The sequence below is a fragment of the Hipposideros armiger genome, unplaced genomic scaffold (assembly GCF_001890085.2).
Source record: "Hipposideros armiger isolate ML-2016 unplaced genomic scaffold, ASM189008v1 scaffold_62, whole genome shotgun sequence".
Classification (NCBI taxonomy): Eukaryota; Metazoa; Chordata; class Mammalia; order Chiroptera; family Hipposideridae; genus Hipposideros; species Hipposideros armiger.
The window spans coordinates 1,836,224-1,862,921 of NW_017731412.1; the positions used below are offsets into that span (position 1 = coordinate 1,836,224).

The 26,698-nt window shown below is 54.6% G+C and overlaps 1 protein-coding gene across 1 annotated transcript in view; it reads left to right on the forward strand.

Annotated features, from left to right (window-relative positions):
* Nucleotides 1–26,590, forward strand: part of TPCN1 (two pore segment channel 1) — a 36,233-nt gene extending 9,643 nt beyond the window's left edge. Inside the window, exons 2-26 of the mRNA XM_019641629.1 lie at nt 520–696; nt 1,118–1,231; nt 2,022–2,152; nt 3,084–3,172; nt 4,632–4,666; nt 5,208–5,266; nt 5,536–5,635; nt 7,633–7,749; nt 7,944–8,068; nt 8,901–8,949; nt 9,425–9,488; nt 10,627–10,671; nt 13,231–13,287; nt 13,378–13,431; nt 14,280–14,352; nt 15,375–15,482; nt 16,533–16,604; nt 17,144–17,233; nt 18,382–18,497; nt 19,318–19,364; nt 19,952–20,020; nt 20,140–20,224; nt 21,035–21,174; nt 21,373–21,453; nt 23,322–26,590. Of these exons, the coding sequence (XP_019497174.1) occupies nt 520–696; nt 1,118–1,231; nt 2,022–2,152; nt 3,084–3,172; nt 4,632–4,666; nt 5,208–5,266; nt 5,536–5,635; nt 7,633–7,749; nt 7,944–8,068; nt 8,901–8,949; nt 9,425–9,488; nt 10,627–10,671; nt 13,231–13,287; nt 13,378–13,431; nt 14,280–14,352; nt 15,375–15,482; nt 16,533–16,604; nt 17,144–17,233; nt 18,382–18,497; nt 19,318–19,364; nt 19,952–20,020; nt 20,140–20,224; nt 21,035–21,174; nt 21,373–21,453; nt 23,322–23,441 (2,217 nt within the window). The 3' untranslated portion in view covers nt 23,442–26,590. The remainder of the gene's footprint in view (nt 1–519; nt 697–1,117; nt 1,232–2,021; nt 2,153–3,083; nt 3,173–4,631; nt 4,667–5,207; nt 5,267–5,535; nt 5,636–7,632; nt 7,750–7,943; nt 8,069–8,900; nt 8,950–9,424; nt 9,489–10,626; nt 10,672–13,230; nt 13,288–13,377; nt 13,432–14,279; nt 14,353–15,374; nt 15,483–16,532; nt 16,605–17,143; nt 17,234–18,381; nt 18,498–19,317; nt 19,365–19,951; nt 20,021–20,139; nt 20,225–21,034; nt 21,175–21,372; nt 21,454–23,321) is intronic.
* Nucleotides 26,591–26,698: the final 108 nt, after the last annotated feature.

Genomic DNA, 26,698 nt, shown 5'->3' on the forward strand with positions numbered 1-26,698 from the left:
GCCAGGCACCATCCTAAGTGTCTTACAGGGGCCCGACGAGGAAGGACTGGGGTTTTCCCGTTGATAGCTGACGAAGGCGAAGGAACTTTCTCAGTGTTACGTCGGGAGGAGTGGGGAAGGCCGGAGGCATCCGTGCTTATTTACCTCAGATCCTTTCCTCCTGGCTCTTCACATTCCGCAGACATTTCTGAGAGCGAGAACTTGGCCTCTAAAGGGGCCAGATGCTCCCGCATCTCTTTGCTTTCTCTCCGACTTTATATTCTCTGATTCCTCCAAGTGCTTTTTAGGACGGCAGCCAATCTTTCGAGCCCCATCAGCAGGCCAGAGTGAGACTTGACTGGTGGGCAGGTTTGTGAAGAGAATACTTTTGATTTTCTACCTTCTTCCATCTCTGGCCCGAATCTCCTCTGATCCGCCGAGGGCCCTTCTTTCTCCCCGGGCCCACGGGCGCCACTGTGTCTTCGAGGCTGGCGTCGTGTCTTCGAGGCCCACTCGTCCTCACGGCTCTTGTTTCTTCAGGAAGGCGAGAATAACGACAAGTTCTTCACCCACCCCAAGAACGCCGCGGCGCTGGCGGCCTACCTCTTTGCACACAACCACCTCTTCTACCTGATGGAGCTCTCCACGGCCCTGCTGCTGCTGCTGCTGTCCCTGTGTGAGGCCCCCGCTGTCCCCGCGCTCCGGCTCGGCATTTACGTGAGTGTCCACGTGGCCGGGAGCCACTGCTCTCTGGGGGGCAAGCGCCACAAGCCGTCTCTCAGGCTGACACAAGCCTGAAAGGGAACATTCTGGAAGGGCAGACACTGCAAACGGATTTAAAACAGAGAGGCCCTGGGAGTGGCAGTGACTCACTCTGCTGGCCTTGCCTGGGGTCCCCTGTGGCGTGAATGCATTTCGCCTGGTCTCGCTGGGACTTGGTGCACTCGGGAATTCCAGGGAGGGCCCCCTGATCGTGTCACTGACGACCAGTGGCCACACCTGGGCTCCAGGTGAGCAGTACACCTGCTCAGTAGTCCCACCCACCATCTCTGACCTCAGAGGCAAAGGCAGCCGGGAGTGACCACCAGTGGGGAGGACGGGGTTAGTGATGCCACATCTCCACACCCTTTCGTTACAGGTCCACGCGACCTTGGAGCTGTTCGCCCTGATGGTGGTCGTCTTTGAACTCTGCATGAAGTTGCGGTGGCTGGGCCTCCATACCTTCATCCGGCACAAACGGACCATGGTCAAGGTGAAGTATCCATCTCCTCGCAGCGTTTTCTCTCATGTCCCCTTCAAAGTCTCTCTTCAGTTCACTTCCAAATCCCCCGGGGGCCTAGTCCTGCGCTCAGAAGAGTAACTCGGGGTCCTCACCACGCTCCCAGCCTTGCACAGCCATGCTCCAGATGTCACAGCTCTGCAAATAGTAGCTAATGTGTCTGGTGCGGGCCAAGCCCTGGCACGGTCACCTTTGTGGGAGATATATTACTGTTCCTGGTTCACTTGCAGCCAATCAGAAGAGTAGGATCTAAATTCTGGAGAGTTAGGATTCAAACCCAGGTCTGTCTGGCCTCCAAGCCCTCGCTGCTCAGTCACCGGTATTGTACCCCGTCTGTCTGTGCAGCAGAGACAGGCGTAAGTAGGAATGTGTCCGCGTGGCACTTTGCAGTGTAACAAGCAAGCACGCTGCCCGGAGAATGTGCCCTAAGAATGGGAGATCAGGGTGCACTGCAGACCTCAGGGGCCTTCCTGACGAGGCCAGTCAGGGTGGGTGGACGTGGCCGGGTGGAGTGGCGGTTCTGCTCGGTGAATAGCATCTGACGAGCTGCTGGGAGCGTGCCCCCTCGGGTTCACTCTCCTGGAACCACACACCTGTGCCAGCAGCCGAGGGCTCTTCTCCAGGGGCCGCTTGATGTTAGGGGAGGTATGAGAGAGCTGGAGAGAAGGGAAGGGCCTCTCGAGGCCAGAGCAGGCAGCATCTAGCCGGCCCTCAGTTCAGGGGGGCTGGAGGCGCTGATGGCACTGCCCTTGTTCGCCCCCAGACTTCCGTGTTGGTGGTGCAGTTCATCGAGGCCATCGTGGTGTTGGTACGGCAGATGTCCCACGTGCGGGTGACCCGGGCACTGCGCTGCATTTTCCTGGTGGACTGTCGGTACTGCGGCGGCGTCCGGCGGTAAGGCCTGGGGGGGAGCTGCCCAGACAGTCGCTATCATGGCCTGGACCTCTGGGCCAGCGGAGCAGGACCCAGCGAGTCAAGTGACGATAAGGCCCATCCTGCACCCTGGTAGACACTCAGCACACTCACTTCCCTGTGCCATTCGACCCACCTGGAGGAGGGCGGTATTCCAGCTGACACTGAGGTGTCCTGACTCCGGGTCCAGGACTCTTTCCTGTCTTACCCACAGCCTGCTGGGACTGACTTCTCTCCCTGACACATTATCTGCCTGAACACAGCAGCAGCGGCAGCCTAAAGCAGGCAACTTGGCCAAGTCCACGTGACTCAGCGGCCCATCCTGGACCTCCCCCGAGACCCGGGGACTGAACTCACACCAGGCCATCAGCCTAGAGTTCAGCTTAGTTTTGATGTCTCTATCTGAAAAATCTCTTGGCTGCGATACTGTTGATGTGAGTGGGCTAGCAATTCATTCTTCATGCCCGTCCTCAAAACTGGAAACAAGTGTCCCAGGACTAGGTGGCCCTGAACGGTCTTCATGCATCCCACCTCTCAAGGAAGCTGACCTTTGCGCCTGAGGTCATGCACTTGGCCTTCCGCTGTAGGGTGCTCCCTACCTCTGTAGGGTGCTTACCTGTCTGGGCTTTATAAGCACGAGGTGGTGGTTTTGTGTGCTAAGTTTTCCCCCGTCACCCACTTGAGTAGGAAGTCTCCAGGGACAACATAGAGTACGATGTCACCAGCCAGGGAGCAATGGGGTTTAGTGTCCTGTGCGTCAGGAGCACCAGGCCCCCGGCTAGACAAGTGTGTACCCCGCGGAGGCATCCCGAACCGCGCTCCTAGAGCCCCGCCCCCATGCCTTGCCCCTCCTTGCCCTGTTGCCCCGTCCCCCTCCACACCTCACCCCTCCTCGCCCCGTCTTTCTCCCCAGCAACCTTCGGCAGATCTTCCAGTCCCTGCCACCCTTCATGGACATCCTCCTGCTGCTGCTCTTCTTCATGATCATTTTTGCCATCCTTGGTGAGTCCCCTGCACCCCAGGACCCGGGCAGTCAGCCCAAAAGCAAATTCACAGCGGAAGGAAATTTTACTCGGACCGTTTTAGAAATTCAGAAAGGTTTTACTAATGACACAAACACCCGTGGACTCTAACTTAGGAAATGAAGAATCAGAAATAAAATAGAAGCCCCTTTGGGGTCCTTCCATGATGTTAGTTTTACCTCCCCCCCCCCCCCCCGAGAGGTACCCACGGCCTAAGCGTAGCATTTCTGTGCACATCTTTATAGTATCACTTTATATGGACATTTCCTTAAGCAACAAGTATTAGCGCTTTGCATATTAAAAAAAAATGTATCAATGGTTACATAATGGGCGTGTCCCCTTCTGCAAGGTGCAACGTTATGTGTTTGAAGTTTACTCATGTTGATACAGGTAAATGTTGTTCGTTCATTTTCCCTGGAGTGTAGTGAATATACCCAGATGTATTTATGCGTTCTGTTGGTGGGCATTTTTCACTATCACAGGTCACACTGCAGTGATCACGCTCGTGTTTCCTGGCGTACACGTGTGACAATTTCTCTATGGCATATGCCTAGGACATTAGGGTCTAAACACTTTAGCTTCTCTAGACATAAAAACAAGAACATGGCCTTTCTCACCCCAAGGAAGCCTTGCCTCTTCAGATAAGGCCAAGTATTTATACAACACCCACATCCAGACACAGGGCGTGGACAGTGGGATCCTGAAAAATAGCGAGGAAGCCTTAGGTCCATTCTGGAGTCCTGAGAGAATGGTGAAGACAATGGAACCAAAGTGCCCTGACTTGACGGCCAGCTCCCAGGCCCTTGTTACTGATCTGTCCTGAGCTGTTGGCTCCCTCTTCCTCCTCCCCTTCACCCCAGTCTCTAGAACTTCCTTTGTGCTCCAAGGGGGCTGACGTCCCCTGAAGGCGGAGTTTCCCCCTTTTCCCACTCAGGATTTCAAGGACTCAGGGGAAAAGCCCATCCCGAGAGGGAGGAAATTAATGGTGGTCCCATCACAGGACCCCTGGCTGCAGGGGAACAGTGGGGTCCCTTTGGAATTGTCCCTTGGCCGTTGTGTGTTCAGAACCAAAGGTTGCAAACCAACAGTCTGGATTTCAGACCCGGCCTATGGATGCATTTGTTTGGTCTGAAAATGTTGAGTCAGCATTTTAAAATTGGATTTTTACTCAAAAATACAGATTTCCAGCCCTTTTAAATAATAGATTTGGTGGTACTGGGGCCACCTTTCCAAACAGCTGCATTTATCCAGGTGCCCAGTAGCACCTGCTGCCTTTAGACAGACCACGTGTTCTCCAGATGCCACAGGCCCCACCACTCCCTGTTGCTCTCCCTCGGCGCATTGCTTTCATTTACGTTTATTCATCCAGTCCTTTTGACATCTGGGTTTGGGACCTCTGCTCTAAGCCTCTTTTCAATCTGTTTTCTACCACCTTCTAGGTTTCTACTTGTTCTCCTCTAATCCTTCAGACCCCGTAAGTAATCACCGTGTTTTGTCTGTTTCTTACTTTATGCGAGGCCTTTCCCCTCAGACAGGGTGGCTGGACTGACCCCTAGCCACGTGAGGAAGGGTGCCCTGCCTGGGTTCTCATGGCCCCTGGAAGTCCCCATTGCTCAGACTTGAGCCACTTCCTCCCTTGAGCCCTGAAGGGATCCCCTTACCTGTCTTGAGAGGCATGTTTCTAGGATCAGAGTTGGAACATGGGAACAGTTTGGAGGCGCAGTGGAGGAGAGCCAACCTAATTGTGCAAAGGCGTGATCCTATAAGAGAAAGGTCCCCAAGTCAGTTGTCTGCTTCTGCCAAAAGCACGGAGTTCAGGAAGGTGGAGGCCTCTGGACTCCACGTTTGCTCATCCCCCTGCCATCCCTCAGGGGTTCCTTGGGGGGGAGGAAGAGTTGGTGGGGTGGGGAGAAGGAAGGGTGGGGTGCTCCAGGTGGCCTGTCGCAGCCAGTTCCTGGCTGGTGTGTGCTGTCCAGCTGGGGCCAACATGTCCTTCTGCCTCCTTCCCTGGGCAGTACTTCAGCACCCTGGAGAGCAGCATCGTCAGCCTCTTTGTCCTTCTGACCACAGCCAAGTAAGTTTGGACTCCGCTCTGGCTCCCCCCTGCCCTCTGCTAGTGCCCAGGGTCTTCTCCTCTTGTCAGCCCAGAATATCTCACATCGCAGCCCAGACAGGCACGCAGGGCACTGTGAGGGATGGGAGCGGCCTGGGTGAGCTCGGAGCCCAGGGACCGCGAGCAGGGGAAGGCGGGATGGGGCTGCGAAGGCAGAAAAGAGGGGTGTCCTTAGAGAAGACGGAGGCAGGCAGACATGGGGCCTTGCGGGTAATCCTCTGCAAATGCAGTTTCCCAGACGTGATGATGCCGTCCTACTCCCGGAACCCCTGGTCCTGTGTCTTCTTCATCGTGTACCTCTCCATCGAGCTGTACTTCACCATGAACCTGGTGAGTGGCCATGTCTTCTGCTCCATGGAGTAGACTGTCTAGCCCACACCGTGCTGTGCACCGTGGGAATGGAGAAGGAGGAACTGCCATCGGCTGGGGAGGGGGGTCCCAGGCTGTAGTCACGTGCAGGGTGGCTGCAGGGGGTCCCTGTCGGGACTTGGCTTCAGCCGTGGTACCACTGCTGCTGCTGACGGTGCTAGCGTTTAAGCCAAGCCTTCCCTGGGACCTTTTCATTCTCACAGCAAGCGTATAAGAACCATAAAAGCTGGCACTTAGGAAGCCTAAGCTAGGAACCATGCAAAGTACTTTATGCATGAGGATTAAATGATTGAACACAAAAACCCTGGAGGCCCTGCTATGATTCTCGTTTTGTAGATGAGGAAACTTAGGGTCACTTGGATAGAGTGACTTGCCCACGGAGTGACCAGCTTGGAGTAGTCAGGCAAGCTGGTTTGATTCCAGAGCCCGGCTCTTAACTGCTCGTCCTGCCGCGCCCACGGGCCGGAACATCTTACGTGTTTCTACCCCATTTATCACGAACCATCAGAAAACCCACCCTCCGTTCAAGAGAATGTGAAGTCCCTGTGTACACTGGGAACTTGGGAGGTGTTTGTTGGAGGCTCAGCTGGCCACTGGGAATGTTCCTGCCATCAGCCGATCGCCTCCGAGACAAGGCCCTTAGGCTGGTGCCAAGACCGCACATCCGCACCAGAATTATCAGGCTCTTAGCAAGTCTTACATTTATTTTTATGCTTCTGAAGAGCATTCTCTAGCAGTCACCCCAGTCAGGCCCAGCAGAGAAATGGAAAACACTTTCTCTGGAGCAGATACATGAAATATCTTAAAAACTGGAAATCTTAAAGAGGAAAATATTTTCTTTTTTAATTCCTCCAAACCAAAAAGAAATGTTGGGTATCACTTCATACACATTACAGGTCTTGCATACTATTGTTCATTTACAATCATAACAATATATTATGTCTAATTGATTTGTTTTCATTAGTAACTTATTTAGAGCTGTGAAAAAATTCAGGGCAGAGGTCTGCAAAGCACAGCCTGCTAGCCTAAGCCAGCCCACTGCCTGGGTTTGTCAATAAAGTTTTATTGGCACACAGCCACGCCCATTTGTTTACACATCTTCTGTGGCTGAGTTCATGCTATAATTTGCAGGGTTGAGTGGTTTCAACAAAGACCATCTGGCCTTCAGAGCCTAAAACAGTTGCTATCTGGCTCCTTACAGAAAAAGTTTGCTGACTCTTCCCTTGATCTAAAGGGGGAAAAAAATGGGGGCCAATTCGAAGTGGGGAGGTGGAAAGGACAGGAGCGTTGCCCTCAAAATGTGTGTGGAAAAAAAAAAAAAAGGAAGTACTTCCAAAAAGTCTTCTTTCAAATTCTGCCCCTGCCCTCCCATCGCTCCCTGATAACACAGGCTGTGTTGATAACATACCGACTTTGGAATTGGGCATTTCCAGAATGTTGTGCCCTTGAGGTCAGGCCTCCACAGGCCCCTGATTTCTGGGGCCCTGCAGGAAGCCGTGACTCACCGGAACTTGGGAGGAAGCATCCGGCCCAGTGATGCGCCTTCCTGCTCCGAGGCAGGGAGGGCACAGGATGGACACACAGCCGCCCCTGCCATGGTACTGAGCTGATTGGGCATAGAACCCAGCATGTTCTTGGCTGCTTCCTTCTCTCCTTATAAAACCGCCCAGCCGGGGACGAGCTGTAAGGTGGAGAAGAACCACCTGTGGAAAATGTATTAATAACAATGTCTTCAAGGATCTGAAGGGAGAAAATTTACAAATGAATTTGCAATGAATGGCCTTCCTCGGGGCTGAGACATCTACACTACCAGGGGCCGGTGGGTCAGTCTCCCCAAGCCACCTTCTGGTTGGGGGTTGGGGGGGTGGAAGAGCGCCCCCTGAAGGCAGAGGACGCACTCTGATTCCTTGAGGTCCCGCCATGCAGAGCAGACAGGCCTCGATGCTCTTCCCTCACAGCTTCTGGCCGTGGTGTTCGACACCTTCAATGACATCGAGAAACGCAAGTTCAAGTCTTTGCTGTTGCATAAGCGCACCGCCATCCAGCACGCCTACCGCCTGCTCATCAGCCAGCGGGTAGGGGGGCGTGGGGGCTGGGCCAGGAGGGTTGGTCTCTGCTCCCCGTCCCTTGCCCTGGGCAGTCCCTAAGCCTGGCAGCGTTAGAAAACATGAGTCATGGCCCTTTGGAAGAACAAGAAAGAACAGGGTGCCCTGGGATCCTGGGCTCCATATTTTCCTGTGTTGACATTGCCACCCTCCCTCTCCCCCAGAGGCCTGCCGGCATCTCCTACAGGCAGTTTGAAGGGCTGATGCGCTTTTACAAGCCCCGGATGAGTGCTAGGGAGCGCTATCTTACTTTCAAGGCCCTGAATCAGAATAACACACCTCTGCTCAGGTAAGAGCACAGGCCAGGTGGGGGGCAGTGTAGCCCGACAAGGCATTCAGGAGAGGGAGCTGGGGCAACAGGAAGGCACCCGGAGGTGGGCGGGCAAAGAGGCTCGTGAGAGACGTTTTCTTCGAGGTTCTTATACATGTAGACTATATTCGTCAGGATTCTTTCTGCAAGTGACTCACGTCCAACCCAAATCCAATTCAAGCTGCCTTGACAAACAAGGAATGTGTTGCATCATGAAATGGGCTGGCCCAGCCAGTCACCCTCGAGTCGTGAGTGAGGTGGCACAGCTGCAGTGAGCAGATCCACAGAAGGGACACACACACATGCACGCACGCACGCACGCATACCTGGCACAGCCTCAGAGAACTAGCCCTGAGATCCCCGTGGGCCGTCTCGGTCCCCTGGACTGCTGATGACCAAAACCCTTCTTTTCGATTTGAAAAGAAGCAGGCCAGCTGTCGAGAGGAGCGAGCAAGCTCTGTTTGGGCTGAACTCTCAGTCCCAGTTGTTTTATGATGTCCCCTGCTAACGGAGGCTCAGCCTCTGTCCATGTAAGAGTTGTAGTAACCCAGGGCAAGTGAAGCTGTCACTCAGCGTAGACTAAGCGGATTAAGTATTCCTAGTACAAGTATTCGTAGTACCTGGAAGAGGGAGATCAAAATGCCTGCAGGGAAGGGTCCCCTGCGCACTGAGGTGCTGGGGCTCCCAGATATGTGCCCCCCTTCCTCTCCCACCTTCATCTCTTAAATGTGACCACAGGCAGGTGAGTGAGAATACTGAAGCTCAGTGGGTGCATGCTGATCTTTTTTGCCTTTTCATGTTGCTATGACAGCCTGAAGGACTTTTATGATATCTACGAAGTCGCCGCCTTGAAGTGGAAGGTGAGTGTCTGTGTGACACAAGCGAGGGAGCCGGCAGACAGCTCCATGGGGGAATGAGGCCAAGAGGCACCCGAGGTCCGGCTCTTGCCCAGCTGGAAACAGCCCAGCCCTGGGCTTGGCATCATGCAGTGCAGGGACACCAGGTGGCCTGGACATATGCAATGTGGTGTCAGAGCACCGAATCTGAGACCCCATTCGTCACCATGTGACCTTAGGCCGGTCACCTTGGAAATGGGCTAACAATAATCCCGACCTACGGAGTTATTTTCAGGATTCTATAAAAATAAATACACGTGCATGGCCCATTTAAATGCTCAGTGAGCATTGGCTGGCTTGGTTGTCACTTAGATCCCTGAGTGTTTGCGTTGTTCCCCAAGGTAGCCGGGCAAGCAGGGAAAGAAAGCGGCATCCTCAGGGATAGGTTCTGATCACTGGTCCTAACACCTTCTCTCCCATGGCCCTGTTTCCTGGTCAGGCAAAGAGAAATAGAGAGCACTGGTTTGATGAGCTTCCCAGGACAGCCTTCCTCATCTTCAAAGGTAAGGTTCACCTGCATATGGTGTCTCAGCAGCTAGGGACAGATGGAAGTTTCCAGACCACAGACAAGCATTGGAAGCGCACGCTCAGAGGGTGTGTGCGTACGTGTGTCTGAATGTCTGCGTATGTGAAAGAGACAGAGAATGTGATTACTCATCAGGGGATTAAGTGTTGGACCAGGAAGAAATTGGTAACTTAAAAACCAAACGAAGAGACATTTGTGGAATATTCATTCATTAAAGAAAATGTACAAAGTCAGATAATTAGAAGAAAATGAAAATTTCCCATGCAGAGATAACCACTGTTAATTTTCCAATGTGTTTCTGTCGATTACGTTCTTGCACATTTTATTATTTTATCTATTTTATTTATTTATCTAGAATTTTTATAAGAGTTTATTTGAGCCAAACAGATGACATATGCTGGGGAGCAAGATCTCAAATGCTCCCCGCTCTTGCACATTTTAAAAACAGTCATGGGATTATATTATATATTTTGTTCCAAACCTGCCTCTTACCTAATAGTGCACTTTGCCCATCCTCCTGTAGCAGGATACATAGCTAGTCTGTATATCCCCTGCATAGTATAAAATTCAAACTTTTTAAATTGGACAGCCCATAGTATGTGCCTCATAGTTGCCCCTTAATTTAATGCCAGCTTTGAAGTTCCACGTGGGGGTGTGTGATTAGCTCACAAGGAGTTTCTCAAGCAAAAAGCCTGAAGCCTGAGTCTGGACCATTCTGAGCAAGAGTAAAGATGGTGTATTCTATTTTGTGATTTTTGTTCCCACTGCTCGGCTTTGGGCACAGCTGTTAGTCCATATTCTTTAGAGGGTTTTCCATTCCACTGGAATGATAGTTACTGTAGTGGCTAAATACATCATCCCGGGCTGAGGCCAGTATAAATGAGGTTTTGGCAGTGGTCAGCGAAGCTTTGTCCTGCTCTGTCCCGGCTCCGGCTTGCCCACACCTCTCCCCAGAGCAGCCGTTGTCAGCTCAGCCTCGTGCGGGCATCAGAGTGTCACTCTTTTTCACCCCTGGGCATAAATTCCCTGGTTGCTTATGTGCATGAAGTATGGGGTAAGGGAATGTGTACTTGCATTTGAAAGTGAAAATGGTAACATTTCTTCTCTTCCATCAGGAATTAATATCCTTGTGAAGTCCAAAGCCTTCCAGTATTTCATGTGTAAGTGCGAAATGTCACAGCTCTGGGCCCCTTTCCTCCTGCGTCTCTCCCTGTTCCGAAAGGTGGAGAGGCAGGAGTTCAGTACCGCAAGTCATGGTTTGGACGATTCCAAGCATGTGTAACAGTAGAGAGATCATAACGAGCATGCATGTACCATCACCCAGCTTCAACGATTCCATCCGACCGCCAGTCTGCCTGTCCATCCACACCCTCACTCCGGCTCACTGTCCTCTACTTTTTGGAAGCAAATTCCAGAACCACCGAGTGTGCCTGGTGGATATGTCACTTGAGTCTGTTTGAGCCTGTAGGTTCCTCTCTCATCCCTTGTCCCCCTCTTGCAATATTTCGCTGAAGAAACAGGATCGTTTGTCTTCAGTCTTAGGTTTGCATTTCCCGTGTTGTGTATCCCATGGAGTTCGGTGGTTCCATCGAGAGCTGTGTTGTCCACTATGGCAGCCACTAGCCAAGTGTGGCTATTTAAATGTAAGCGAATTAGAATGAAAAATTCAGTTTCCCAGTCCCAGTTGCCACATTGCCAGTGCTCAGTAGTCCCAGATGGCTCATGACCAGCAAGGGGACAGCACAGATGAGGACATTTCCATGGACACAGAAAGTTCTGGACATTTATAGGCTTGACTGGAGTCAGCCTTCCCAAAGAGCTCTGGTCCGTTTACTGGGAAATGCTGTTTAGAGACCACAGCCCGAGGTGCTGGAGGTGCTCACTGCATAGAGTTGGTTCCTATTTCATAGGCCTTTCCACGGACAGAGGAAGGGCTTTGGTTTTTTTAAAAGATAAACTATATTGTGAGTTTATCCTGATATCCCTAACTCAAATTCAGGACTGTAAGCTTTTTACCTAACCATCCTTTCATATCTAGATTCCAGTCTTAAAATCCTGGTTCCCAACACTGACCCAGTAACTCATTTGCTTTATCCCACGGTACACACGTAACAGTCTCCAAAAAGCAACCCCAACACAACCCCAACAAGATAATTACCAGAAACACCGCTTCAGGGATATACAGTCAGAGTACTGCGTTTTAAGGTCACTGGACTAGTTCCTCTCCGTGTGGGTATGTCCACCAACTGGATACACATTCAGGTGTCTGCATTCCATGTTATTTTTGAGTCTTTAGGGATGGCTTTTTACATTTAATTTTGTTTGGTAATTATGTAAAATACTTACATGGTTCCAAGTCAGACCTACAAAACAAAGTATATCCAAGGAAGTCTCATTGACATATTGTCACCTGTGCCAGTGGATGACTTTGATGATGGTTTCGCCTTCCATGTTTTAAAACCTCTAAGTAGATGCATATGTATACACATATCCCCCTGCCTTAAATAAACCATAGCAGACTTTATACCCTTTCTTCCACCTTGCTTTTTTTCAGTTAGTACTATATCCTGGAGACTACCCCATAGTGAGATACAGAGATGGTCCGCATTCTTTTTATAGTTGAGAAGTCCACCTTTTCATGACCGTATCCTAGTTTGTTCAGCCAGTCCCCTGCTGATGATCTAGGTAGTCTCTAGTTTTTGCGATCACAAATAGTTCTTCCGTGTATAGCTTTCCATGTATATCGCGTTGTGTTTTTGCTGGTGTCTCGTTAGGATGGGAGCCTAGAGGTGGGATTGCTGGGTGACAGGCCAAACACACATGCAACCTTGCTAACTATGCAGTCATTTTCTTCTTTTTTTTAAGATTTTATTTGGGAAGTGGGGGAGAGGAACAGTGTTGGGGAATTGGGGAACGGGACCAGCCAAGTTGTTGTTCTTCAGTCTTCGTTGTGGAGGGCGCCAGTCACCATCTGACTGTCATCGGCAGCTCGTGGCCTCTAAGCTCAAGGTGCTGTGTTCAATCTTAGTTGCGGGTGGGCGTAACCACCATCCCATGCAGGAGTCGAACCAGCAGCCTTGTTGTTAAGATCACACGCTGTATCCACTGAGCCATCCAGGCGGCAGCGCAATTCAAGGTGCCAAGTTCACTTAGTTGCGGGTGGGCGTAGCCCACCATCGAACAGGCAATCTTGTTGTTACACCAGCTGAGCCATCCTGCCACCTGTTGGCAGCTCAGCGACAGCTCAGATTAGGCGCAGTGTCACTGGCCCATGTGGGAATCGAACCGGCGGCCCCGTTGCTCAGAGCCCATGCTCTTAAGACAACTCTTAACCAATTGAGCCACTCGGCCGGCCCCTATGCAGTCATTTTTAAATCAGACATCTTTAGGGAAAAGCACACACTTTCAATACTTAAACCCTTATATATATTGTCCATCTTTTATACTGACTTGGAATAATCTGTAGGTTTTACTGAAACATCTTAACTGCTATTCCTGCAGTAACACAGATGGTGTTTTTAAAAGCCCATAGCCATCTCTGAGTGAAACCACTGGCTGATTTAGCTCCTGGTAAAAGCTCTAAGTGGAAAGAAGTCACCCATCACATGAGTGCAGGAAGCAGCCCTGCTCTCCGCATCTGCCCCCAAATTAACCAGGGCCTGCAGGTGTGACCTATGGGTTTCTATGCCCACCTTTACTTTCTCTGTCTACCATTGTAGACTTGGTGGTGGCAGTCAACGGGGTCTGGGTCCTCGCGGAGACCTTCATGCTGAAAGGTGAGCATGAAAGTGAGCCCAGCTGGGGACTGGCCCGTCCTGTGGGTGCACCTGGGCCGCCTCTTGAGCTGCTGCCCCTCTGCCCTACAGGTGGGAACTTCTTCTCCAAGCACGTGCCCTGGAGTTACCTCGTCTTCCTGACTAGTAAGTCTCTGACATGGCTTTGCTAATCGGCTTGTCTTAAACACTGGTGAGACCGTTCATTTGGTTTAGGACCTCATGGCTCTTCTCTAAAGCGGGGAAGCTTAATGGGAAGTGAGCAGAAATTGAGTCTGATTCCGGCCCACCCCTGTTTAAAACTCTTTCGTGGCTCTCCACTGCCCTGCAGATCAAGTCCCCATCCTGCGTGTGCTCGCATCGCCCAGCCTTTCCCGGGTCCCTTCAGCCTTCTCTTCAGCCTCATCTCCTGCCAGTACCGCCACCCATGCCCCACCCTGCAGCCCTCATGACAGCCTCCCCATCCACAGTACCCTGGCCCTTTCTTACCTCAGGGCCTTTGCACAGGCTGTTTCCTCTGCCTGGTGCTCTCATCCCCTTGCCACACTGCTCTGCCTGACATTCCCCCTCCTTGTATGTCCAAACATCCCTGAGCACATTGCGTCGTCATTACCCAGTCACAGTCTTTCTTCCCGTCTAGACGCTAAGCTCTGTGGGGGTGGGTGCTGCACTGTTACACTCCCAGCACCCAGCACAATACCTGACATGGAAGAGGTGCAGGAAATACGTATTGGATAGGCAGACAGATGGCTGGGGCATTCTCAGAGATGGGGGGGGGGAGCGTCTTTCTTCTTAGCAAGTTCCCCCGTTGACCAACGTCTGGGCCAGGCCCTCTCCTGGATTCTGCACAGTGGGCCACGGGGGTGGCATGACTGCCTGGAGGGCACATGGCCTGCAGGGGAGACCTCCGAAGGGTCTCAAAGAGGAAATTGAGCTAGGCCAAGGGTGGGAGGCCGTGGTGAGGACTGCTGCTAACTGCCCGCTCCTGTTCACAGTCTACGGGGTGGAATTGTTCCTGAAGGTCGCCGGCCTGGGCCCTGTTGAGTACCTGTCCTCTGGATGGAACCTGTAAGTGGAGAGCATGTCTCTTAACCACTTCTGAGACTAATGAAAGCCCCCAACCCCCTCCCTGCACACCCACAGCACACACGCCAGTGTCTACAGTTACAAAAGGAAGATGTCAGGCCAGTCATGCCCTCTGGCTCCGGGACGCCCTAGGGTCAGCCTCTTGTCTCATTTTCTCTGGCCACCCATGCCAGCCCCTCCTGTACATGGCTTCTAAGGGTCCCTAAACTGGCAGGCTCTTCCTGAGTCATTGAACCCTGACACCATCCCCCACAACTAAGCTCGTCTCCATAAAAACCCCGACGCCCACAGAGAAGGAAGGCCCACCACCTCCCTTGGGCAACAGCAAGCCGGTGGCTGTGAAAGACATGAGTGTCCCTTCTCCCTGTTCCACTGAGTCCTCAAGAGGTCACGTGCCACCCGTTAAACTTAAATCACCCGTGAAATCAGGCTACACTCACGAGGTCTTGGGTCGTGAGATGGAAACGAGTTAATAAATAGAGAAGAGTGTGGGCCAGACTGTAAGCCACGTGCCAAGCTCTTTTCAGGGTCTCAGTGCGGATCTGTAGAGGGGAGAGGGGGCCTCTGCTTTGCGCAGGGAGGGGTCTCTGGTCTCCAGGTGGAAAGTTACCTGCCAACCCTGCCCCTTCCCTCAGGGACCTCATCAGGGTCTGGGGTCACCGTTATAACTGATGTCTGCTGTTAGACCAGTGCAGGACCTTCAGGAGGGGGTTCTGGGCGTTTGTGTGTGTGTGTGTGTGTGTGTGTGTGTGTGTGTGTGTGTGTGTGTGTGTGTGTGTGCTGTGATGGGGCGTGGCCACGTCAACCTCAGAGATGCCAGGGCTGCAGGAAGCTGCATCCCGCCTGGCCGGCTGCGCGGCCTCTGCGGGGCACTCTTGCTTTTGCTGCTGTTGGCGTGTGGGCTTCTGGGGAGGGAGCACTGAGAGCGGGGCTGGGAACAGCGCCCGGGATGAGGGAACAGCGCCGGGGATGGCTGGGCAGACCACTCTCCCGCTCCCTCCTAGGTTCGACTTCTCCGTCACCGCGTTCGCCTTCCTGGGACTCCTGGCTCTGGCCTTCAACATGGAGCCCTTCTATTTCATAGTGGTCCTGCGTCCCCTCCAGCTGCTGAGGTGACAGGGGCAGGGCTGGGGTTGGGGCCGAGGGAGGGCGGGAAAAGCCTGGGTGGGGCTGGTCTGGGAAGTGACCGGGATGAGCCAGAAGATTCACAATCCTGGGGTCAGAGATTGCAATGCCCCCAACAAAAGCACCCGGGGGCCATTGTCTGTTCACATCGCCATGACCAGTCACCGCTAAGTATGGAAGAGAACCATGGCGCGGTGAACGTGGCCTGTGGTGCTGTCAGCTGCAGCCATGGGAACTCTTGTGCTCACAGTCATAAACCAGAAGGCCCAGCTTCTGAGGGGGTCCAAAGGGACTTTTGAGGCTTTTCTGGTGGAGCCACTTGTCGAGAAAAACCCTCACTTGGTCTCACATTTTTCCCAGGGACCATTGTGGGGACTCAGCAAAGCACTGCCCCAAGGGCGGTGTCCCTCACTATTTAGGAATCTTGAGCTCTTCGGAAGCCTTGTTTTCCTCTTGGCTGTCCGGCCGTGATCCCATACATGTCCATCGTTCCGTCCTCCCTGGGAGGAGGGGTGGGGGTGTGGGGTGGGGACCAGGAGCGGCACCTCTCTCTGCAGCAGATCCCGGTGGTGGAGATGGCCGGGCCAGGCGAATGTCAGCTCCTCCCCCGCACCGCCACCCTTTCTTTATCGATGGGCGGCCACCCTCGGGGCTCCTCTGTGGCCTGGGTTTCCATCCCCTTCTGTCTCGGGTTTGCTGCGCTGTCGTAAGCAGGGCCTCGCCCGCTCTGAGCCTCCTGGCTTCGTTGTCTGTAAACCGTGGTGAATAGCTGCTGCTCCCTGCTCACCCGAGTGAGAGATTGAGGAGACACAGCATGGCTCTGCCTCCCTTCCGGGACCTTGTCCAGCCTCAGTGTCCTGGGCGCCACCCCCCCGTCCCTTCCCAGGTGCAAGAGTCACCTGAGCAGGTCCTGGATGAGGCTCTGAGGGAAGTCGGCACCCAGATGGATGAGAGGCCCCTGGGCCTGTCACGTGCCTGGGGCTGCGGCCATGCCCTGCGTCTGTGAGTGACCGACTGGGCCTCCTTCCCTTGCTCAGGTTATTCAAACTGAAAAAGCGCTACCGCAACGTGCTGGACACCATGTTTGAGCTGCTGCCCCGGATGGCCAGGTACTGCCCTGCCTCTAGGCCCCAGGGCCAGGCATTCTGAGGCTTGTGCCCGCTGCGGGGCGGGCAGCCGGGCGGTCATGGGAGGACAGGAGGAGATGCTAAAAGGACTGCAGCCGAGGGTCTGACGGGGTCTTCAAGGAGGCTGAAACCTTGACCACCACCGGTCTCCCTGGCACCATTTTTTCTCCACTGACCTGTCTGAAATAGGTAGTAGGGAGGGCAGGGAGCTGTCACCTCACTTACCACCTGTGTCTACGTTCACAGGTAAGGGGTCACCTGTGAGTCTACCTTCACAGGTAAGGGGTGAATCTCTGGTCAAGGGGCATCTGTTCAGAGAGTCCTCATCCGAGCCATTTTTTTAGCCCAGACCTGAATCACAAGGCCCCCTTCCCGGCAGGCACCTCCCAGTCGGTGAACCTGGCTAGGGGCATGTCTCTCCACCAGCCAGCTCAGTGGGTCCGAGGAGGCCGGGCTGCCCGAGGAGGCGGGCTCTCTGGCCTGGCCCTAAGTCACCCTGTCCCTTTGACCCTCCTCCTCAGCCTGGGCCTCACCCTGCTCATCTTCTACTACTCCTTCGCCATCGTGGGCATGGAATTCTTCTATGGGATCCTGTACCCCAACTGCTGCAAGTAAGTGCACCGCGGGCCCCCGGCCTCAGGGACCTCAGGGACATGCCTGTGCGAGCCGCAGCACCCTTGAAAGCCTCTGGAATTACTTTACTTTGCTTTCAGGGCTCAGTCCAGTGCAGTAGCTAAGTGAAGGGGCCGCAGTGAGGACATCTGAGCAAGGTTCCCTGTCCCCCGGGCAGGGCCCAGGAGCCGCCCTCCAACCAGGCCTAGATCAGCTCACCCTTTGGGCTGAGGGCTGGAGGCTTCTTGAGAACCAACTGTGGCCCAGGGCCCGAGGCCTGAGACCATGTCTTTTTCCCACGTCTCTCCAGGGGCGGGTGGCTGGGAACCTGGGCAGACACATCAACCAGGGGCAGCCACTTAGGATTAAGACAAATGGACACCTGCAGGAAGGTCTGTGTGGGCAAAGGATAGAGAGTGGAGAGCCCCACCCCCCATGCCCTCCCCCTTCCCTGCAAGCCACCTCCACCCGTTTCACAGGATGAAGTCCGCGTACTCTGCCATTAATTCTCGATTCACAGTATTCTCTTTAAAACTGGGTCCTTATGGCCCCAAGCACTGACAAAGAAACATCTTCCAAAAAAAGGGAAAAGGAAAGAAACGCCTTCCAAAGACACTGGTAGCTCTTTTGAGTGTCAGGCTGAGCTTGGAACCAGACGCCTGTGGCAGTGGGTCATGAACTTTAGGGCACATCAGAGACACCAGGGCAGCTGCTGAAAAGTGCCAACTCCAGACCCAGCCTGGTGCATCTGATACAGTGTGCCTGGCGAGATTAGCCATGAGAGACTGGAAGGAAAGATGCAAATCAGCTCTCAGGACTGGGCATCAACCTATTAGGACACTGGGCGGGTGCCGGGGCAAGACTGACAATGGGCTTGCCCCTCCCTCGGGCTGCTGCCCAGCGCCCGGCCTCAGGGGCAAATCCCAGACAAAAGCCCCAGAGGAGGCACTGCCTCTCTGCCCTCCCTGCGGTGTCTCCCGCGGGTAGCCGAGAGGGAGCAGGAAAGCTGGGGGCCTGGGCAGGAATCCAGGCTGGGCCAGGATGGTGCTCCTTGGTCGGACCTTGGTTTGCTTAAACGTTTTGTCCTCTGTCGAGGTGACCAGTTGTTTTGTGACAGTCCCTTCTCCCCCTTTGTCTCCCCGGCCAGTACGAGTACAGTGGCAGACGCCTATCGCTTGCTCAATCACACCGTGGGCAACAGAACTGTCGTGGAAGACGGCTACTACTATCTCAATAATTTCGACAACATCCTGAACAGCTTCGGTGAGTGCAGAAATCACAGGCGGGACGCTCCCTGGGCCTGCTGCAGCTGGCACCACAGGTCCTAGAGGAGGCGGAGCCAAGCTGCCTGAGGCCCCTCCCTTCCCAGCTCTGTGCCACACTTCCTCCAGTCCTCTCTGGCCCAGAGGGAGTGTGTGGTTTGCCCAGCTCTGGTGGTGCAGGACAGGCCAGGTCCCAGGTTCACTCAGCCACCCGGTTTTACTCCTTTTCTGATACTTTTTCAGTGTCGGGGCAGAAGGACTTCATGTTGGCCGGGAGGGGTTCAGCCCCATGCTAGGGAACCCCAGCCCCTTTGTCACAGCTCCACAGTCACAGGGTGGGACCCAGCCACACCAACCTGCCACGGTGCCCTTGTATTGCTCAGATCAGGCCCACACAGCTCTGCTCCTGGGTCCTTCCTGTACAGGGGCTGGGGGCACGGGGAGTGGAGGGAAGTGGCCCAGCCAGACAGCGTCTCGAGGAAGGGAGGCCCCTCGTGGCATCCCAGATCTGCACCCATCGAGATCTGAGTGCTCCATCCCCAGTGCTCCACCCCCCACCCCAAGCCCTGGTCCTTCACGGACTGCTCAGGCAAGGGGCACGCCCTTTGGGGGACAGCCCAAGATGGCAGCACTCCCTGGGGGCTGGGAGCTCAGGGAGGGCCTTGCCTGATCTTTCTGGAGCTCACAGCCCTAGCTGGCAGGTGGGGAAGCCGTCCTTTAGGTGCATGGTACCCAGGATGGGTGGAGAGAGGCCCCCTGAGACTGACTTTGGAAATGTGGGTCTGTTGAAGACACTTCTCTTTCTCCCTTCCCTTTGGCAGTGACCTTGTTTGAACTCACAGTTGTCAACAACTGGTACATCGTCATGGTAAGGACCTCGGTCAGCTCCCTGGGGGGTGTCCTCCCACCATCCTCTGCGATCAGCTCGGGACCTCCCCTTTGCCCAGTGTGGGGCGCGTTGCCCTTTCCGTTCCCTGCAAGGGGTGGGGTCCTGGGACACATGGGGTGGGGCTCTGTGGGGAGGCCTCAGTGTGGGCTCAGGGCCCATCCCCTTTGCTGGACTTGGTTCTTGTCCCTGCTCCCCACACAGCCCCCCCACAGCCAGTGAGCCTGTGGGTCTCTGTCCTTCTCCCCCTACTGTGGCAGAGACTCTTTAATCAAGAAACAGTGTGGCAATAGCTGTGCGTTTCTGTTTTCCGTTCCTAAAGCTCCCAAGTGCCACCCCTACTCGGGACAAAGACCGTCCGTGTTAGTCCTAGGACCATCCAGTCCTAGGCAGCACAGAGGAATTTAGACTCAGGGCACCGAGGTCCCCCTGCTGTGTCTCCCACGACCGAAGGCAGATCAAAAAGGGCCAGTAAAAAGCCGGGTGGTGCTAGGGGCCACGGGGCGGCCTGAGCAGACAGCAACCTGGCCCCCAGGCGCTCACTCACGGCTGCTTCCCTCTGTCTCCAGGAAGGCGTAACCTCTCAGACCTCCCACTGGAGTCGCCTCTACTTCATGACCTTTTACATCGTGACCATGGTAGGTCCGGGGACACAGAACACTCTTTGTCTCTTTGAACCGGCTCTGCTGGCTGCGGGAACCCCACGCAGCTCACACACGTCCACCGCCCTCTCTAACCCGTGTCTGTGCCCGGCCAGGTGGTGATGACCATCATCGTCGCCTTTATCCTGGAGGCCTTCGTCTTCCGAATGAACTACAACCGCAAGAACCAGGACTCGGAAGGTCCGTGCAGGGAGCGTTTGCTGCCTTCTGCCTGTCTGGCTGGCTGTCTGTCCAGCTGTCTGGTTGTCCAATCTTCCAGCAGTTCAGCTTATCTCTCTGGCTTCTCTTTCTAGAGCTCTCATGTCCGTTGCTGTTCAAATATTCGATGACAGAAACGTGCTCTTGAACTCATTTTTAAAATAACCACCACGTTGGTCGTCGTTAAAGACAAGTCACGTGGCAGAGACAGGCTAACTGTGGACATGGCGGCCATCTGCCCCACGTCTCCCGGAGGCTTCTCCCTCTTAGCTGTTTCCCCTTTTCGTTATTATCTCCACATTTCTAAACAGCATGTTCAGACCACGCTTCTGGATCTACAGGGCGTAGACATTATTGACTGTATAGCCCGTAGCACTTCCTCCCGCAACTTGATGACCCCCGGCTTTAAGCATCACCTCGCTTTTTCCAGGCTGCCTAGTGTGCTGTATACTGACCCTCCATTCTTTCTAGATTCTCCGTCAAAACTGCCATTACTCGCTTCCATATGTCTTATCGCATCGGGCTGTCTGACCATGTTCCTTTTGCTTGGAGATTCCCTCCCGAAACCCTCTGTCCCCTGTAAGCTGTTGGCCGGACCAGTGCTTTTCACAGCTGCTGCAGGGGGTGGGGGTGGGGGGGGGACGTGAGTTCTTGATGGAAGCAGCCCTGTCATCCTGAGGCAGTTTTGCTCAGAGAGGGAACCTTAGGACCCCCTAGGGGCAGCAGGGAGGGTGACTAAAGGAGACCAGGCCAGGCTGGGGCTCTGAGCCCAGGCTCCCTCCCCTCCTGCAGTTGACGGTGGCATCACTGTTGAGAAGGAAATTTCTAAGGACGAGCTGCTGTCTGTCCTCAAGCTGTACCGGGAGGCCCGGGGGGCCACCTCGGACATCCCCCGGCTGCTGAAGACCCTTTCCCAGATGGAAAGAAACCAGGTGAGGGGCGACGGGGCCCCGTCTGGTGGAGGGGGCGGGTTGTGGCCGAATGTAGTCTCCCCCACTGTCCATCCCCACAAGTGTGGGTGGCACTTTTGGATGGCACCATTGCAAAGGCCAGAAGAGGGGCGAGGCCTGCTGTGCAGAGGGGCACGAGGGCCCAGCAGGGCAGATCCTGCATCCTCTGCTTTTCCATAGCAAAACATCATGGTGTTTCTGGGACGGCGATCAAGGACCAAAAGTGACCTGAGCCTGAAGATGTACCAAGAGGAGATTCAGGTAGGACCCTCCGAGACCCTCGCCTGGGAGTGGTTGTCCCCATTGCTGAGCGGGGCTGCTCTCTGGCCCGTATCTTGAGTAGGGGGAGAAAGCTTCAGTGGGGAATATGGGATCATAGGTTAGGGCCACGACTAGTGGCGCCAGGACTCAGGTTTGGGGGCTCAGGGGCTCGGGGCTCAGCCTTGAACCCTTGAACTATTCCCCTATGTAAGCACCTCTCCTGTCTGTTTTTTTGTATGTCACTGCCACTTGTGCAGAATCTTATCTCAGTTTCCTACTCTGAGCCATTGCTGCAAATGCAATGTGCACAGCAGGAGACGTAATGGGCCCAGGGCAGGTGGGGGGCCGTGGGGGTGTGAGAACACGCCTCTGCAAAGAGTGTGGCCTCTTCCCAGGTCCATGAACGTTGCCGATAATAGGAATAAGGCCTGCTGTGCCTAGCAGATCTCTTGGGTTTTTTTTACTGTTTGGGTTTTTTGTTCTCGCATAAGAGAAGGCAGAAGTCAAATATTATTTTCCAAAATCTCCCCGTCTTTCCACATCGGCAGCTAAGTAAGATATGCAGAGCACCATGTGGGCTGGCACCCTGCATTCCTGGGGGTGCAGCCCCCTGGGAGGGGACAGAGCCCCCAGACTGCAGGCCACCCGCAGGGGAGCCCTGCTTTGGGTCTTCCCTTCCACCTCGGGGTCCCCGGGCCCAACAAGGGCCACTCTCAGCAGCCATCGTGACTAGGCTGTTTTCTGGTGTTCCCACAGCTGGAGACCCTCTGTGTCCGTGGGACAGTGGTAACCAGTGTCCATGCCCAAAAGGCTGGGCGGGGGGGGGGGCTGCAGTACCCTAAAGTGACTCACACATTCTCTGTAAAAACACCGAGGTACAGATACTTGGTGGCTCACTGAACTTGGCGTCACAGGGACGTGGAACTGACATGATCTTTGGTGTCATGAAACCTGGGTTTGATCCCTGGCTCTGTGACCTTGGGCAAGTCACTCAGCCCTTCCACACCTGTGAGGGGGACAGTCCCTGCCCCCCCGTAAAGTAGAGGAGAGGACTGCGTGTGAGCACGCACACAGGTGCGGCCCTGGCCTCTGGCCTCTGCCAGGCCATCCTCTCCCGGCCTAAGTTTCCCTTCTGTAAGATGCAGGGGCACAGAACTAGGCCGTCTCGGTATTTTTTAAGCTCTGAAGTTCTGTGGTTCAGACTCTTTCAAAACGTACGATGTATTTTTTAATTCCTGAATTACCTGAATTCCTCTGTCCCTGAAAATGTCAGATGAGAGGACAATAGCAGTCTAAGGCAGGTGAGCTGTTGGGTTTTTCCTCACACTGCTCTCACTGCCTTGTTGTGGGGCAGCATGGCCACGTGGGAGTTAGGAGGGGCCCTCAGCTCATCCAGGTTTATACATCCTCGAGCCTCACTTTTGTCGGGTGTCAATGAGGACACGACTCCTGCTCAGCTCAGAAGGGAGATAACTCAGGGGCGTGGGGGCGGGGCTTCCGTTGTGAACAACAAAAGATTACGGTCACAAGGACAGGATGATGACTGCTCCCTGACACGTGCTCCAAGCACACTTCGCAAGGCGGTTTGCAAACCTCTGATTAATGAGGGGACTATTTCACTGTAATTTTTCTATTTGGGGCCCTGTTCAGAATTCCCAGCAGGTCCCGGGGGTGAGGGAGCCTTTCAGCCCCAGTTGGGTGAGGCTGGCAGTCCTGCCTCCTCTGTCCTGGACGGTCCCCCGGTCCTGCAGGCAGAGTCCAGAGGGTCACAGCACTGCCTGGCCTGATGACTGTGTCAAGCTGGGGGAAGTGGAGGGCTGGCTGGGAGGGTGCAGGCCGCTCAGCACCCCATTTACCCTGTGCTATAGGAGTGGTACGAGGAGCACGCCCGGGGACAGGAGGAGCAGCAGCAGCAGCTCAGTGGCAGCGGTGTCCCCGTCTCCCAGCAGCCCCCAGGCAGCCGCCAGCGCTCCCAGACCATCACCTAACCCAGTTCGCGAAAGCCATCTCTTCTATGCAATAACACAATAGTATTATTTTACTACGATGTATTGAAACGTGTGTGTGTGTATGTGTGTGTGTGTACACACACACATACACACACACACATTCATATATATGCACATATTTATATATAGAAAAAGGAAAAGACAGGCGGACAAGATGGGGTTTGGTTTGTAATCACCTTGCCCTGTTTTCCTTAACCCCAGAAGTCAGTTTGGTTTGGGGCGGGGGTGGGTCAGGCCCCTAGGAGCTCTTCGTAACATGGAAAGCTCCGGAAGGCCCCTTCACAGGATGACTACTTGGATAGATTCTGCCCATCTCTGCAGGGCTTGTCTTCCAAGTGGACCAGCCCTCCCTCGGCCACGTCCACGTCCAAATCGGCCTCCTGACTGCTTTCCAACTCACAGCTTCTCCACTAACGTTCCCTGCGGCCCCTTCACGGGTTTCTGCGTCTTGCTTTAGGGACAAAACCACTTAGGAACGAGAGAACCCACATCCTTGGGGCTTGTACTTCTATTATTACGATAATGCAGTAGAACGTTCCTTTGGGGGAGCCAGTGCCTCGGGCCTGATGGGAAGAGTAAAGCGAGGGGTGTGATGAGACTGTGTGGTCAGTGCCAGGCAGTGAGGTGACGCTGACACACTCTGTGTCCTGGCTCGTGTCCTTTCCCACACCGATTTTGGTTTGGTTTCACCCCTTGTCGCCAAAGGGCCTTCGAATGTGGCCCCCTTGGGAATCCGGGCCCAGCAGGAGGAGCAAACAAGCAGCAAGCGGGCCGATGGCCACCCCCCCTCCCCCAGACCAAGTCCCGGCATGGGCTATCTCCCCTAAATCCCTTTTCCCTGGGATTGTCCTGTTCAAGCCAAAAGACATGTTGGTTAATTCAGGATTCTGCTAGAGACAATACAGGTCCCTCAGGTGTGTGCATTAGGTTCCACTGCTGGGAACCGGAGCAGAGAGCACAGACCCCACCCCCGCCGGCTGTCCTCAGCGGCCCTGTGGCTGAACCCTGTGGTCGGTCCATTTGGCCAGCTCCCCTCTCCCCTTGGACAGAGGCAGGAGTGGGGCCTCAGCTCACCCGAGTGGTCGGTGCGGAAGCATGTTCAGGTGGACCCCAAGTGCCCCTGGTACCCTGGGGGAGTTCTCTGTGAGATCAGTGTGGTGAGGGCAGGACCAGCGCTCCGATCCAGAGCAAGCCGTCAGGGCTGGCAGCCCCGGTAAGCGGTAGAGGTGGCCCCAGAAGCAGGGCCGCAGTGGAGGGACCTTGGGTTCAGCTCTCCCGGGCTGCAAGCCTCTCATGGTGCAGGAGGCAGAGGCGGTGGGATGCAGGGGTGGGGAGGGGCATGGGGAGCCTCCCCCACTGGACATCCTGGTCCACCCCAGCTCTCCAGCCGCCCCCATGACTTAGGAAGAATGATGGGCAGAGGTTCCCCTCGCCCTGTCCTCCTCCCGACAGGGCAGGGTGTGATTCCAGGGGTACAGTACCGGCTGCCCCACACCCTCTCCCCGGCCATCTCCAAGGCCCCCTGGCCAACACTGCACAGCTCTGCCCCTCACCAGGGGAGAAGTGGTGGGCGTTTGCGTTTTTAAAGCACAGCCCTTTGGGGAAATAGGGAATTGTGGGGAACCACTGAGATGCTCACAGGCTGATGTCTTCTTCGTCTCTGGAGGGCCACTGGCCGTCGTCACGGGCAGCTCAGCCCCAAGCAGAACTCCTTTCCCTCTCTCCAGAGCAGCAACTTGATTTGCACAACTGGGTGCCTTTTAGCTTTCATGTACTGAAATGGGGGCATTTGGGAAGTGGGGTCAAGGGGCAGCGTTTAAAGGAGGGTGGGAGTCCTGCCACCTGAGTGTCTGGGCCTCATTCTAGTCTCTTCCTCTGCCCCCAAGGGGCTGCAAACCTGGGAAGGGCACCAGAGGAGTTGAGGCCCCCGTGTGAGGGCTGGTATCAGCAAGGGGGGACTCTGGTCCACCCCTCCCAACCCTGGGAAAGGCCCTGGTGTAGCCAGGACGGGACGAATGCAAAGGGCCAACAGTGCTGACGGGCCAGACTCCAGCCACTGGTCAGCGCCCTTGTCATTGGTAAGGACAGCTGTCCCCACGGGGTCACCCGCGGCCTCGGCAAGTTGACCCTCAAACTTGCACATAGGCTCATGGAGCAGAGAGCAGGTGTCACCCAGGGTTGTGAGCTCTGAGGGACCCAGGACATCATCCAGCTCAGATGCCGTCTTACCTCCCATGTCATAGCTGAGTGAAACCAAGCTGAGACTCGCCTGGGTCATGCAACCCGTCAGTAGCCGTGACGGCTCTGTGCCCCTGCCCAACTTCAGGGGTGGGGTGCCATCTGGCCCCTCCTCCTTGCTTCCCTCCCCCAACCCAGCCTTACTCCACACCACGCGACAATCATTTTGTACGGATAGCGGGAGCAACGCTGTAAGATTTTGTACATTGATTTGTTACCTAGAAAATCCACTGTGTCTCCGGACTACTGGCCTATTAATAAAAGAGCCTCTGCTTTGTACATGTGGCTGCTGCCTCGTGACATCTGCCGGGTGCCACTCTGTGGCTTCTGGTATTGTGGGGGAAGTGGGGAGGTCCTATCCAGGGCCGTTCCTGAGCCCACCTCAGCCCCACCCCTAGAAGGGCCACCAAGCTGATATATCAGGCCCAAGAGCCTTCAGCCCCGGGACCAAGCACTCGCCACCTGGCCCAGGTAAGAAAGAACTGGTAAGACCTAGCTGTATGTTATGTTCTGGATATTTGAAATATTTAATAACTTTCATTGGAAAAAAGATGGTTGAATCCCTTTACTGCCAGCATAAGGCAAAGAGGCAAGGTTACTGGCAGCAAGAAGGTTCTGAGGAGGGGGGGCCACTGCTCGTCCTCCCCAGAGCTTGCAGGCACTGGAACCCCAGTCCAGGGCTCCCCTGAGGTAGGCACAAGGCACAGACTGACTCCTGTTTTGCAGCTAGGGAAACCCAAGGTTCAGGGTGCAATTTGCCAAGAGCCAGCGGGCAGTTGCAGAGATGCCATCTCGAGCTGGGCCGTCCAATATGGCTGCCACGAGTGGGGCCAGCGGCCACACGCCGATATTTTGGAGCCATCGAGTTCAATAAAATATATTACCATTAATTTCACCTGTTTCTTTTGGTTTTCTTTAACGTGACTAAAAAATTCGAAATTAGGTCTATGTCTCATATTGTGTTTCTGTTGGACGGTGCAGCTCTAGAAGTCAGCCCA